Here is a 15,758-nt window from a genome sequence, read left to right as displayed (position 1 = left end):
CTATAAGTGATTTCAATACAACGAAGTGACTTTGTTCTTCTTTTTTTTCGAATTTTCTCGTATGTGTGTGTTCATGCTTTTTGAACCAGCCTCAAGACCTCGTTCTATCGAAAATACGGTCTCACTTCTCTCGCAAGTACATATCCTGGTAAATTCCCATTTTATAAGTAATTACTATAAGGAAACCATCAATTTCTAATTGATTTAGCTATATAATAATACAGTACTATATATATATATATATATGTGTTTAATTTAAAAATATTTCAAAGCAGAATTCGAGGAGGAATATGATAGGGTCGACGGCACCAACTTGTACGTACAACGAGTGCAGAGGATGCAGATACAAATGCAGAGCTGAGCAAGTCCCAGTCGAAGGCAATGACCCTATCAATAGTGCTTATCATTATAGATGTGTTTGTCACAGATAATAATGATAAATCTCTTATTTTTTGCCTTTTCATTGCAATTTTTGTATGACTTGATTGCATTTTTGTTTTTTTTTGAATGAGATGTTTTGGTCAGCATTATTGATTATTAGTTTGTTTTTCCTTTTTAACTGTTCAAATTGTTAAAGTGTTAAGTTCATTAGCCAAGAGTATCTCATCAAGCTTCATAACCTTTACCTTGTGTGCATGGGATAATATGGTAAGCTCTTGTTGGTACGTGTTGGTGTTGGTATTGGTGTCGTTGATGATGATGATGATGATGACGATGAGGATCGTGGAGATGATGATAACATTTGGGTGTTTATAAACCGCAGGGAAAATTCACATGGTCCTGTGTGGTCCAAGTTTGAGACATAAGTCAAGAAAAGATCACATGAGGGAACTAGAGTTGTTATGTTTATAATTGTAGCCTTCCATCTTTTGTTCTGGTACGTACATATTATGACAATATGCATTAAAGACATTTGTTCTATTAGGATCAGTACAGTGTTACAATTTGTTATATATGTTCGTCCTTTTCATTTGTTTTTTATACACCTAACCTAATGAGTATCCATTTTATTTTCTTCTTTTTAGTAACCAAAAAAATTCTTAATCTTAATCTTGTTGTGATAAATTGAGAATATTTAAAAACGTCTAATCCAAAAGAAGTTAATGTGTGTATGATGTTTAATCACGCTATCTAGACTGCTATTTACACCACTAGTAATTTACACTCAAAACTCATATACAGTAGCACACCTTTTTTATAACATTATCTATTTTAGTCATGTTGATACATACACTGTTTTAGAAATCGCTAGGCGCTAGTCGGGCAGTCGGGGTGGGCCTAGCGAGAAAATCGGAGATTAAACGGGAATTAATCGGGAAATAATTTTTGGGTTATTTTATAAAATTAATAATAAATTAAAAATATATAGTACTAAATATATGCATAATTATGTTGATGTAAAAAGAAAAATATCAAATAAAATATAAAGCTATAGTATTGTCTTTAAAATTACGGTAAAAACATAAAAATGTAATATTAAGGAAAAAATTATGATTTTAATTAAAAGTTTGTACATTAGTTATTGTAAAACATCATAAACTCTTAATTTAAATGTCTAAATAACAAAAAAATATATTTTTGATTTATATTTGGCTCCAAAAATAATCGGTATATACAAAATTATACGAGAATTAATCAGATTAGACGGTATAATCGGATAATCGATACTAGGCAGGGATTAGTCATTAATCGAGACAGAGAGGGTGTGCCTAGCGATTTTACGGGGCGTAATCGGTGCTAGGGTGAGATTTTTAAAAGAGGGGATTATCCCATGTAATCGAATGAATATGCATATTCATAAATAAATAAGAAAAGCATAACAAACAAAAGTAGCTGCATTTAGATTGAGCATCTAAATACATCAAATATAGAAACGAACATCACTCAAATGCAATAATAAATGGACCAGCTGGTTAGAGCAACATGATAACCAACATCACCTCTGCTACCTTAAACCGGAACATTTGACTCTGATCAGATTGCGTCTATTCTTGAACCGGTTTGACGGTCAGTTAAATTGGGCCTCACATCAGTATTCGGCCCAGTTATGTTCAAACCCAAAGTTTTATTTCACAATGAGTTCTCCGGTGAACCTTAGCCAAGCCTCGCCGCGAGATTACGGAGGTGGTGCATCTGTTTGTTGATTTCCGGCTATTGTGAGACATCTTCGTGGAGGTAAGTCTCCATGTTTCTGAACTCTCACATAGACTTTATCTAAATTGTATGTAAATCTGCAAGTTTCAGTATTGAAAATCAAATCGTAGATGCCATTATAAGCAATGTGTCTCTCTATTCATAATGATGGTTTGAGATGTTTTACATTTTGACGTTCTCTGTTGAGTTCATTATCAAATTCTCCAATTTGTGGGTTTTTGTTGTTGTTGTTGTTGTTGTTTTAGCCCCTCTTAGTTTAACATTGTGAGTATTTGTTTTGCTCATATGCATGTTAATCCGATGTAATGTTTCATCGTAAAATGCTATGGACAACAGGGTGCGTGCGACGACTAGTTAGTTAGTCTACAGACTTGTTTCTGCTCCAAAACTGTTCTGTTGCTGTTGTAATTGGGAACTTGTATGTGTGTAGCTAGCTGCAGGCGAAGGTTTGTAATGTATGGTTATATGTAGAGGCTATTGACACATTTCTGTGGTATTTAGAGGAAAAGGAACAAGAAAAGGCTTACTCTCAGTTGGTCTATTGAAGAAGCAGCATACAAAAACAGAGTCCAAGTTCTTAGTATGTCTCCAAACTTGTCACCAGGGGTAAGCATTTGTGTTATATGTTGTAATATGCATTTTAAGCTTACCTCAGAATTACATGTTCACAGACGACAATTCAGATAAACCAAATCTCCTTGTTTTGTGATTTTGGATACTTGTATGATTTCACTGACTCGACATTGTTTCCAGTTTTACAGATCGAATTTGCAACCGCAGGCTTCCACAGGGACTGTTGTTCACAATCAACTTGTGGAAATTCAAAGATCATGGCATAAGTATTAAAAAGTTTTGCATCTATTTAGAAATCATAACATCTCTCTAAATTCAAGAGTCAAACAGCAGATCACTAGGCCTTCTATTAACAACCCTACAATTTAACCTAGTCTCTCCAGGTCTTCCAGATTGCAAATCACCCATCTTCACCATCCCTTGTTCAAAAGCTCTGAAGAACTCAGCTTGGTCTTCACTAAACATCTTCACATACCCTCTCGTCTCTCTACTCGTATACAAAGTCTGGTCAGAGTTCAGAAACCCTCTCCCTGAAACCAAGTCTTTGAAGTACTGATTGTCAAAAACGTGTGGCGTTGCATCCAAATCTCCGGTCACATTCTCATCTCCACCCAAAGGACAGAGCTTGTTAAGCTTCTTCCGGTATCTTGGTTCGAGAGCTGGATCAGGTTTACCAGACCCGGATTGGTTATAAAGCCTAAACATGATGGAGAAACATCGACCTTTACCAATTGAGTGAGACCCTGATAAAGCCACCATGTCTTTTACAGAGAGATTGAATCTTTTGAAGAGATCAATCAAGAAAGTTGCATTGGCTCTCGGACTCGGCATGATATCATCTGAATCTTTCTGACTCGCTGTTAAACTGTCTCTCCTCCCTAGCTTCACCTCCCAGTCAGGTCCTCCTGTCTGGTTGTTCAAGACCAAAATTACAAAACCGAAGTCGCTAAACCGAGAAACTTTCGAAGAAACTACTTACTAGAGCAACGGCATCACGAGAGGCCATGATAACAATATCAGCACAAGAGACAGTAGCTGGACAAGCTTCCTCTAAAGCTTCTTTAATCTCATCAACGACTTCGAAAGATCTCAGTGAATTGATGTTGGAAAGTGATAGTTTCTCACCAAGCATGTGTGGTGTGTCATCAAGCAACACAGAAGCGTCACATCCCTTATTTAATCATCAAGAGAGAAACAAAGTTAGAAATCAAGAAGAGAGAAAGAGAAAGATTCTATGGTGTGGTTTGTGTTTACATTGACGAAGCAGTCGTGAAATTGAAGACGCATGACTGAAGCAACGCTTCTTGCTTCTTTAATCATAGCTTTCTTCATTTCTCTTCTTACTATGGATTCAGCTTCAGGGCATGTCTCACTGTAGAATCTTGCTCGGAGGATTTCACCGTTAACCACCGTCAAGATGAGAAGATAGAGGATGAGATGGGGACGAAGAAGAAGAAGAAGAGACATACTTTTTCCTTTTTATATTTTCTTTTATTCTTTTGGGTTTCAGTGATGGAAGACGAAGTGACTTTGTTTGGTTATAAAGATCTTTCTTGAATAAGGAACCAGATTGGTAAAATGAGGAAAGAAAAAATAAATAGTTATTTTCTTTAAGATTAAAATAATTCATTACTTGAATAAGTAATTATTTTAAGCTAATAGTATTACGTTTTATTCTAAAGATTATATCCGAAATCCAAATACACTATTAGCATTACTTAATTAATAATCTATATATATATATAAAATTAACCTTTTTTTCTTTTTTTCTTCTTCTACATCAACAATACTATATTTTTTATTAAAAATATTATTTTAATATTCATTGATTACATATTTATTACTTATAATTAACAATAATAAAAAATAAATAAGTAACAAAATAAGTAAAATTAATCAAATTTAAAATAGTAAAAAAATATTGTAAATTTGTTTTAGTAAATAATAAAAAATATCTATATAAAATTTACTAAAAAACTCGATTTTTTTTATAATATCCTAATAACTATTGATCTCATACTCAATAACAAGCTAACCCAAATCAATAACAACATATAACACAAAAAAATTCCAATAAACCAATAATGAATAAATGAATAACATGATACCAATTTCAGCATAATTCAAAACATAAACAAAGTCATAGAACCATTAATCCTAACAACCCTTCTAGACAACTAATTTTTACTCTAACATCCTATCAAAGAGACAAAACAATCAACCGAGTCTCTAGAACATCCTCCTCTTTATAGCTTTACTTCCACGTTCACACTTTGCCTTTACCTGCGTCACAACACAAAATAGAGGCATAAGTATAACCAGAAATACTTAGTGAGACAATCTTTCTATCTATGTAGCTATACACAAAAGCAATAAGATCTCTCATACTACAATCAACAAACAATAAAACAAACCAGACAACATAGAGCAAACACATCATCAACCGCTGCTTAAGGTTGGAGTCGACCGACACTAACACCTGTTGAAGGTTGTCTCGACCGACACACGACATGTGTCAATCGATATAGACCACCTTGCGTCAACCGACACACTCCTTGTGTCGATCGAAGCATACTCGACATTTCACAAAGTCCTTAATTGCATCGACCGACACCTCCACATGTCATCTATCGATGCTCGTAGGTTTCTCCTGCTGTCCTTGCATTAGTGTCGACCGACACATGCCTTGTGTTGATTGATACTCATGCCGAGCATCGCTTCTTCACGATCAGAAACTCTGAATCTTGCCTCCAAACTTCTCCTATTCATCCCACACGAGCTCAGGAACAAATCCAAGCCTCATGAGCCACAAAAAAACACATAGAAGTCAAAGGAAACAATCACATAACACATAGAAAATCACAAAAACAGAGATCTCAACTTAGATAAGCAATAGTCATGCACTCACCTTAGCCAAACAACAAGATCTAAGCCCCAACAACGAAACTAGCACAACATCAACCTTCCCACCACGTTCCTAGTCTTGAATCCACACTCTCGAGGAAGAAAACTCACTCACAGGACAAAGGATCTCCAAAAACCCAAGAACACTCTTTGGAAAACTCTCCTTTCTTCTTTTCTTTATAAAAGGGTGAAAACGGCTAAAAAAGTGGAAGAAGTCGAGTTTTTCCATCAATACTTGAGTCTAGGGCTCTCCTAAACCAACCACGCAAAACCGAAAGAAATCAAAATCGAACCGGTTGAACCATCCACTTAAGGTGTCGATCGACACTAACACCTGTGTCGATCGACACCCTTACCTAATTTCCACAATTTGGTTCACGGGAGTTACAATTACGCAACTCAACTTAAAATATTGATCTAAAATGAAGATATTGAAAGAGTCACATTTTTTTTTGGAAAACTATAAAAAAAATCTTGAAAAAATAATCCATCTAAAAAGACAAAATCAATGGTCACAAAATACAGAAAACATGATATGCAAGCTGTTACAAAAGTGACATGTGATGTAGCATGTCTCATAAGGCACATTATCAACTGGTGCTATAATTATATAAAAAAATATATAAAACAAGCTTGAGATTTCATCAATTTTATCAAAAGTTTTTAACCTAAAACATTGGCAGAAACAATATATTTAAAGTACACTATGTTTTTTTGAGAAGACGAAGCTGAGATTGCATAACAAAATTATTATCTTAAAATCACGTATGAATGTAACTTGGATTACTGAACAGATATCTATTGTCGGGTCTAACTGTTTCACCATTTAATCATTCTTGACTTGGTCAAAAATTCTATTATGGCAGGTGATGCACTTGGACGACCCGTTGTAGCGACATAGTACTAAAAGTGCTCATGAAACTTTGTATATTTGTATTTAATGTGGGATATTGATATGTTTAAACGATCTCTATAATTAGGTAAACGATCGACATTCGACATTAGAACTTTTAAAAAGATGTTTTCATGCGATATACAATATAAAATGAACTCTTACAGTGAAAAAATATCAGAAGATTGTCAACAATATTGTTTACTCTTCCACTAAGGTTCTTAACTCATTTTTTGTTACCACGTGATATATTGTTGTTTTGCCAAAAAACATTATTGCGACAATAGACAATATATGTTATATATATAAATTAGTAAAATAAGTATGGCGTTTATATATATTTACTTTTTAAACTTCAAATGGTTATATTTATATTTAATAATTTTTATTGATAAAAATTTTAAACTTAAATCTCCCACAAATAGATATAACTTAGAAACATTATCTTCAACAATATGTATGTTGTATTAGTAAATTAACTTTAGTGTTTGTATAGATTTATAGGGAAAATGGCCAAAATCAACACCAACTATTTCCCAAACGTTTTTTCATACCAAAACTTCAATACCCTGCAAATAACAACAAGAACCGTACTAAAATTTAAATTCGCTACCTGAAGTATACAAAATATATTCAATTTCAACATCTTCTCAAACAGTACAAAATCAAAGTTTAATGATGTTGAGTCAGACGACATGGGGCGTTCATGTAGCACTGCGACTTACCCAAACCACATTGTTTTTGTCATTTTTAGGTGTATTGTGGCAAGAAACAAAGCATTAGGTAAAAAAAACAGGGTACTGAAGTCCGTTTTTGGATGTGTTGTAGGACTTTATTTTTGGTAATTACTTGTCACAACACACCAAAAAATGACAAAAACAACGTCATTTTGGTAAGTCTCAGTCTGAATCAGCATCGTTAAACTCTGACTTAACACCATTTGAGAAGATGTTGAAATTGACAACATTTTTTATAGTTTAGGTAACAAATTTGAATTTAAATACGGTTTAGGTTGTTATTTGTAAGATGTTGAAATTTAGGTATGAAAAAACGTTTGGGAAATAGTTAGGGTTGATTTTGGAAGTTTTCCCTATATTTATACTCAAAAGTTTGAATGATTATATTTGAGGTAAAAAATTTCTATTGATAAAAAATATTTTTGATTAAAATTCCGCGTTTGCGCGAGTACAAACTCTAGTGAATGTATGTAATGGTCAAAAACTGCTAAGGAAAAAATTATTACTAAATAGTTACAGTTTCTGAATTGTGACAACATATTAAAAATAGAGACAATTTTCATAAATACATTAAAATGAGAGAGGTGAAAGAGTAGGTGTAGATAAGAGGATTTGCTCTGATAATAGGAGGCAACAATTTCAGCTCATTGGTTCATATTTTTTTTGCAGCCGGTCAATTTGTCCTTTTCTATCATTTTATTTGACTATCTTTAATTAATTTTCATCTATCTTTATCTGAAACTTTAAACTTTTAAAATAAGTTTTAAATTTCAATCAAGATTTTTAATGTAGTACTAAATCGCATATTTTTTTAAAAAATATTTTGTTAAGATTAAGGGACCATTATTTAAAACTTATGTCTTTAACCGCATTATTTTAGCTATTGATTTTTGTATGTGCCGTAAAAGATTCGTAAATTTTTTTAGCAAAAGATTAATATGATTTTTATTTTTGATAGTATTAACAAACGATTATTTGACATCAAAATTTTGGGTGTTATGCTTTGGCCATTTTCAAAATCTCTAATAGGATCTCAAATTTGTTGTTTGGACTAACCCATCTCTTTCTTGATGATATACCGTACTTGATGTATGCAAGTGGATCCTAAAGTGTAGGTTATAGTAGTGGCTCTGCTGCTCCATGTCGTGGACTTGGTGGGTCTGGTGGTGAAAATGGTGGTAGCCTTGGTGATGGTAGCGGTGGTGGTCATCGTGGTGGTCTTGGTTATGGCCATGATGAACGTGGGGGAAAGAAACTTCCAAAAGTGTGTAGGTTCAATGCCCGAATGTTCAATGACATCTTACTAGCACAAAAATAAAAAAGATTATTGCAAGTTGTATATATATCCCTCTATGTCATTGATAAATTGAATTATTAGTTTTTGATAAAACAAATTGATTGAGTTGTTGATGATGAACTATTGTTTAGTTTGTAGTAGTAAAATTAATTGGTTGACTTGTTGATGAATTATTTCTCAATTTGTTCCTTAAATCATTTTTAATTAGTATGTTCTTGTGTTGTATGGTTGCTTGATTAGAAACACAAGATACCTAATATACGTGAACAATTTGGGATTCACACAACACAAAATCTGGAAATGTATAACATTATCATGTTGTCTTTGCATCACATTGAACTTGTTAGGGTTTGACTATTTTGGTTGATTGCTTTAAATAAAATTAGATAAAAAAATATGATAGTGACTAATCGTTTTCACTTAGTATCATGGAATCAAAATGTGTTTGAATCTAATATATACTAGATATTCACCCGCGATATATCGTGAGACTATAGTTTTGTTTAGGGATGCATAATATTATTTATTTATTATTTTATCTATATATGTAACTAATATGTTTTATATGTTTTAAATGTACTATAGTTTTAAAATCTAATATATTATGTATTGAATAATTCCTATTGTGTATATTTATTGCTTTATTATATAGTTAACAATTTAAAACATCCTTATTGTTCATATAATTTACTTTTAGTTAACAATTATACTGTTTTTGTGATTTTGTATTTTCATTTACAATGTATGGATAATATATTTTTAATTTTATTATTTTTTATAATTATAAGAGTACACTATAATTGAACAAACATAATTTAGGTTGTTTCATCTATATATAATTTTAACACTTTTGTATTTATAGTTGTGCAATTCGATTAAAATGGTGGAGTGTTTTCTAATTAGATATTTGATTTATAGCATTTGTTACTTATGAGTATGCATCAAATGTCTATATAATTTTTTATATAAAAGCAGGATAGTTACCTTTCAGAAAATTCTAACATCTAATAACAGATTAACAGTGGACATGCCTTTTTTTCTGAAGGTAGGAGAAAAGATAAAACATATTATATTAATTAGTATATTAATTAAATCAAAATGAAAGTTTGAAACTCATGAAAGTTTGAAACTCAGCGGCTTGAGCAAACCAAACCTCCGCCATTTCAGAATCTCCTTGTTGAATGGCCTCTTCTCCACGGTCGGAATAGGCGGATCAATTCCCTCCCTGAGAACCGTACTTGAGAGTTTCCAACCTCATACGGCTCGACAACCAACTCTTTTGTTTTGGTGTACCAGTTTTTTTAACTTTAACCTACTTTGAACTTTATATCTAATTGAATGAGATTTTTTATAGATATTTTGTTTTTCTTGGATTAAACAAAAGAGAGTGATTACATGAGTTTCAAACTTTCATTTTAATTTAATTAATATTTTAATTAATATAATAAGTTTTATTTTTTCTCCTATCTTCAGAAAAGGGCATGTCCACTGATATTAGATATTATAATTTTCTGAAAGGTAACTATCCGCTTTCATATAAAAATTTATATAGAATTTTTGAAAAAGACTTTTTCATACTTCGTAAAAAAATATATTAGTTATTAAAAAACACTTCTTTGAAGTAGGTAGAAAAAATTAATAATTTGCGTTAGTTGGGGCCTTCGGGCAAATATATTGCTTCTTGTCTTTTTGTATGCTTATTAAAAAACATTATTGTTTTTTTGTCTCCACCAACTAAATCTGATTGTCTCCACGAACAAAAATACGCCAATTTTTTTTTCTTATCATCTTCGACTACCTGGTTTTGTAAATCTGAGAAATCAAAAATCCATTGTTACGATTCTTCCATGTTTTAAATAGAAATAATAGATTAATTTAGATTATACATTTAGAGAAAAGCTTCCATCTCCAAAATTCCATATTGTTTTCATCTCTAGAATGCCAAAAGTATGCAAATTATCGAATGGTTCCACGTAAATTAATATGTTCTTTCTGTTTTTGTTTTTTAATAATTATTTCAGATTTTGATGTGGGTTTCCCATGTCATATCATGTTTCAAATCACATATGGTAATATAAGGGTTTTTGATCACTTGTAGATCATCGAATTTGGAAACATATTCGGGGAGATTTGCGGCTTATAATAAAATCAGCGATTGATTTTATCTTATCAGATATGGACAGCCATCGAGGATTTGAGCTAATATGATGTGTTCCAGGTAAATTAATCTGTTCTTTGTTTTGTAAAAAAAAATAATTGTTTTCGATTTTGATGTTGGGTTTCCCATGTCAAATCATATTGCAACTGACAGAAGGTAATATATTTATTGTTAATAAGATTGTAAATCTTCAGATTTGCAACCAATTTCGGTGAGGATTGCATCTTACACTTGAGTTAGCGATTGCTTATCATATATGGGCGTCGCTTGACGATTGAGCTAATATGACGTACAGCCAATATTCAATCTTTATGTTCTGTATGCATGAAAAACACACCCTTGAGAAAGCTAAGTACAATTCACCTTTATAGATATCTTTCACTACATGCAGTTGTACTCATAATGTTAATGAACAATGGTTTACTTTGCAGGTTAGTTGAAATTATAAGCAATAACTAATAAAAGTGTCTAATACTATATATATAGATACATCAATTTGAAAAGGTAAGATGGTAAGTAATAGAGGAAGCTGTTTAAGTTCTAATAATCAAGCCTAACTGATACTGTTATATATATAGCTAATTGTGTTTTGTTTCTTCAGGTTGAAGTTCATACATGTAACAAAGTACTGCTACTAGCACTAAGCGTCTTTCAGGTAATTTGATTGAGGTTAGTATCTATATCTGCATTCACTGAAATTAGTTTTAAAAATTTGAGTGTGTTCACTGCATTGAGTTTTACAAATTTAAGTGATTTGCAAACAGTTAAATCACTTCGCTCTCAAACTAAATAAAATAAGTTGTGTTTAGACAGTCACGATAATTGTAGTAAATTGCGGGTTAAATACGTGTTTAGAGAAAAAATCATAAGATTACAATAAGTAAAATATAAATTCATATCAGTTGTAACTATCAATTCTGATATGCTTGATTTATCGGTCTCGAATCAGTGGTCTTATTAAGAATGAGGCACCTGCATTTTAATAAAACATACTAATTACATGAAAGCTATTGTACTTTGTGTTTCCAACCAAGAAATGAAGTAGCTAGTAATATAAGGTGGGTCAACTTTACCTTCGGAGAGGTTGCTGACTCAGTGTATGTTTTGGAAAACCTCCTTGAAAACAACATTAGTTGTTTGCTTCTGAATCTTTCCCTCTTTGTTTAGTATTAGTATTCTCAAACATTTTTTGGATGTAACCCTAGACAATGCAATATAAAGTTGGCAATGAGAGAACATAGGTTTAGGCAAGTAAAGTCCTACTTTCTCTAGAGACTGTCCCTGACTCTTATTGATAGTCATAGCAAATGCAACAGAGAGTGGAAACTGTCTTCTATGCATCTTGAATGGCAGTTTAGTATCTGAAGGTGTTAGATTTATGTTAGGGATTAAAATTATGTCACCACTTCTATCTCCTGTTATTACTCTAGCTTCGACAATGTGATTAGCAAGTTGAGTAATCTGGAGCCTAGTTCCATTACACAGCCCACCTTTGGGATCAATGTTCCTAAGCAACATAGCCGACGCACCAATTTTCAAACGTAAAGCATGGTGTGGCAAACCTGACAGCTTTTTACTGTTTAAGAAATCTGGAGTGATTATCGGATTGTTCAGTGAATCTAAATCTGTAGGATCTATACTGTCAGCACTTAGGTAGATCATTTCTCCCCCTAGAAAAACTGAAACATTTAACTTAGGCTTATATATTTAAGATATTAAAGTTAAAGAGGACATATAATTTTGAAAAAAGTCTAATTTAAACGTTTACTTACCTTGCAAATGCTCTAGCATATACAGGTTAATTGTGTTGACATCATTATTGGTCGGTGCTAAAATAGCTCTCTTTTGAAAGAATTTAGCATCATTTTTTTGTCCATTTCTGTTGGATCTCCATAAATTTCCTTACAAATTGCTGCTACTGGATTTTCTGCTTCTGTAATCAACAATTCTTCTGGAATATCGATTATTGCCTCACCTTCATTAGGCTCATTAATTCTACCATCACCAACAACCAATAACCAATCTGAAAATTCTTGGATATCTTTAGCTTCATCCACACTTAATTTGCATGATAGTAGTCGCATGTTTTTAGTCAACTTTAGGACCTTGCAGTGATCCCAAAGATACGAAGCATTAAGTGATGACATCACAATTTGTGCATCCCTGCTCCATTTATTACTGGAAGAACTTGTCAGAAATCACCTCCAAAAACAACCACCTTTCCATCAAATACCTTGTTCTCTCTATTCTTGATAATATCAGAAAAGCTTTTGTCTAAAGATTCAAAATAGAACTTGCCCATCATTGGCGCTTTATCCCAGATAACAACGATGATTAGTTTATCAAGTTAGCTAGATCTGATCTAGGCTTGATTTTGCAAACTGAAAATTTGTTAGGATTCAAAGGGATTACAAACCTTGAATGAGCAGTCCTACCACCTTCTAACAACAAAGATGCGATGCCACTGGAGGCGACATTAAGAACAATCTATCCTCTTGATCTAGCAGCGGCTGCTAGTGTTTTCCACACAAATGTTTTCCCTGTTCCTCCAAAGCCATAAACAATAAAAACACCACCTAAATCATTGAATACATCACCAGCGATCTCATCGTATATACTTCTCTGCTCAGTCGTTAGCATCTTTATCCATTCAGCATGATTTTCTTCCAAAAAGTCACGGTTATATCTCATCTCATCAATAATTAACCGATTGGAATTATCAATACCTTCGCGTGATGGTTGAGGGAAATGCGCAATGTCTTTGAGAGTTCCACCATTAAACAACATAATCATCTCTGTTTCTTGAACAGTGTAGTTTCTAATATGAGCTTCTATCAGAGTCAATTCTGCATAATTGAAAAATATAGATTGTCCATGTTAGTAGAGAAACAGAATAGTATTCGACATTGATCAAGTTTTGTGTTAAATTGGGAGATTATTTAACGAATATGTATTATTACCTGAATTCTTGTACTGTTCTCTCTGTTTTGTCCCTATATCCTCGGACAAAAGGTGCCATGTTTGTAACCATACATGTTCCGGTCTAGCAAGAGAATCTGATAGAAGCAACATAGCAAAAAAAAAAATTTAGAATCCCCAAAACAATACTGACCTGCTTCTATTAGACCGTTAATAAAAACTTGATCATCGTCTAGAATTCCACTTGCAAAACATACTTCTTTGTAAGATTTGTATACAACACCATTATATGTTTTGATACCATCAAAACTCATTGGACCTCTGACAATGTTAAGAAGCACCCTAAGATAGTATTCATCTTCCATTTTTCTAGGAACATAGTTAATACGACCCAAAGAAAAACCTTTTGATCTCTTCTTCAACTGCTTATTCTTTCCATCCCAAGTAAAATATGCTGGGATTTGAGCATATAGAAGTTCTCGAGCTCGTTTCCCATTCTTTCCAACATCATTATTCTTATTCAAAGTCAACCAAGACATGAACTGTGAATCTTGATTAATTATATGTTCCAAAGCATCTGAAATATGAGCCTTCCCATCAAAATAAGTAGGTTGCTTCCCTTCGTCATGAAAAGACAGTCTCTGAACTGCGGTAGATCTATTTTGAAGTGGAAACTTGAAAATCCTCCAAATTGCCTTTGACGCAGATACATATCTAAAGAGATACAAATTACCATGAAGCCAAGTTAGATAGTCATAAAGAATAAAATAGGCGGGTTAATATTTCAGTGTATTAAAACTACCTGCAATCAAACCAATGTTTGATTTCATTCTTCTTTTTCTCAGACGTATCTGGTGCTTCACCAGGAGTTACTTTTCATTAGTTTTAGATTGATCTACAGGCTCAACAATCACTGTAACATGATCTGGGCCTTTGTTGATATACTTAAATAAGTATTGATAGAACCATTCTGATTACACCATTCCACATTGATATGAGCTTGATAACGAAGAGAGAGCTTCTTATTATAAGACACAATATACCTATTGTCACATTTAATACCACCCTTCTCAATGTAGTCTTCTGTCATCCTCCTTCTATAGACAGGATAACCATCACCACCAACCTATGTAATATCTTGATGCTTTTTTAGGTATTTCTTTGAACATGATCCATCCACCATACACGGGGAATTCCTGTTTGCTGAACCACATGGACCATGAATCATTGAACTTTTAACTACTTCATAGAGCACTGGGTCTTTCTCTTTATCTGGAATTTCTGCAGAAATGATCTTATCAATGTCGCCAGCCGTTGGTAGCTTACTTTGAAGAGCCATGAATAAGATAATGTGAGCATGTAGTAATCCTCTTTTCTGAAATTCGACAGTATATATAACTGAAATAGTAGAAACAAAGTGTAATGAGGATCTGAAAAACCAAAAAAAACAGCAATAAAATCTCAAGTACATTAAAGAAAAAACTTACACGCAACTGTCTTTCCTAGCATATTCCTTTGTGTCAAATCTTTCATTAAAGAATCCAACTTGATTTTGAAAATCCTTGCAACAATATCCGGTCAATCATCAGCAGTTAAACCTCTTGCTTGGCAATATCTTGTTTTCTATGGCCTTTTAGGATTACATGTAATGGTGATGAATAGGTCAGGAAATCCATAATGCTGATAGATTGCAATTGCGTCATAGTAGCTTTGAACCATATATCGAGGTCCACCGGTGTAAGAAGAAGGTATTAAAATTTGATTACCTTCTTCAGCCATAGTAGTCGTTCCAGCTGCGGCTGCCTCTTTAATGGAGCTGTAATTCTCACATTTTAGTTTGGACTGATTAAACTTGATGTAAGATAGTATGTTAGATTCAATAGTTGTATAAGCATCACAAAGAAACTACTGGAACAACCTCTCAGAATGCAACAAAGTATGAGACTCGTTTTCCCTCTCTTGAATCTTGAATGCAAACCACTGTCTCATGCTAATACATTTCTTCTTTTTCTTGTTGGCTTTCTGATAACATTTCTCAATACCAGGCGTGAAACAGTCCTCACCATAGCATAGAATGAGAGGATATTGTACATACAAATAGGAGATGTGAATTTTGCGTATCCT

General features: G+C 33.0%; 3 protein-coding genes and 1 long non-coding RNA gene across 4 annotated transcripts; 1 reads left to right on the top strand and 3 right to left on the bottom strand.

Moving 5' to 3' along the window:
- Positions 7–951, top strand: LOC104723894. Its single transcript, XR_757444.2, has 2 exons — positions 7–148; positions 276–951. It is a non-coding gene; the product is annotated as an uncharacterized LOC104723894 (long non-coding RNA).
- On the bottom strand, positions 2,991–4,263 carry LOC104723893 (peroxidase 17-like). The gene is made up of 3 exons (XM_010442334.2): positions 3,982–4,263; positions 3,707–3,898; positions 2,991–3,636 (listed from the first exon to the last, which is right to left on the bottom strand). The coding sequence occupies exons 1-3, from the start codon at positions 4,192–4,194 to the stop codon at positions 3,043–3,045; spliced, it is 999 nt and encodes a 332-aa protein (XP_010440636.1). The 5' UTR covers positions 4,195–4,263; the 3' UTR covers positions 2,991–3,042.
- LOC104728155 (ATP-dependent DNA helicase PIF1-like) lies at positions 11,673–12,377 on the bottom strand. Its single transcript, XM_010447183.1, has 2 exons — positions 11,916–12,377; positions 11,673–11,687 (listed from the first exon to the last, which is right to left on the bottom strand). The coding sequence occupies exons 1-2, from the start codon at positions 12,375–12,377 to the stop codon at positions 11,673–11,675; spliced, it is 477 nt and encodes a 158-aa protein (XP_010445485.1).
- LOC104728154 lies at positions 13,203–14,973 on the bottom strand. Its single transcript, XM_010447182.1, has 5 exons — positions 14,878–14,973; positions 14,678–14,760; positions 13,828–14,348; positions 13,676–13,771; positions 13,203–13,561 (listed from the first exon to the last, which is right to left on the bottom strand). The coding sequence occupies exons 1-5, from the start codon at positions 14,971–14,973 to the stop codon at positions 13,203–13,205; spliced, it is 1,155 nt and encodes a 384-aa protein (XP_010445484.1).

Source organism: Camelina sativa, chromosome 11 (assembly GCF_000633955.1).
Source record: "Camelina sativa cultivar DH55 chromosome 11, Cs, whole genome shotgun sequence".
In the NCBI taxonomy this organism is placed as follows: Eukaryota; Viridiplantae; Streptophyta; class Magnoliopsida; order Brassicales; family Brassicaceae; genus Camelina; species Camelina sativa.
Note: the sequence above shows the minus strand (reverse complement) of the source record. Positions and strands in the feature narration are given on the sequence as shown.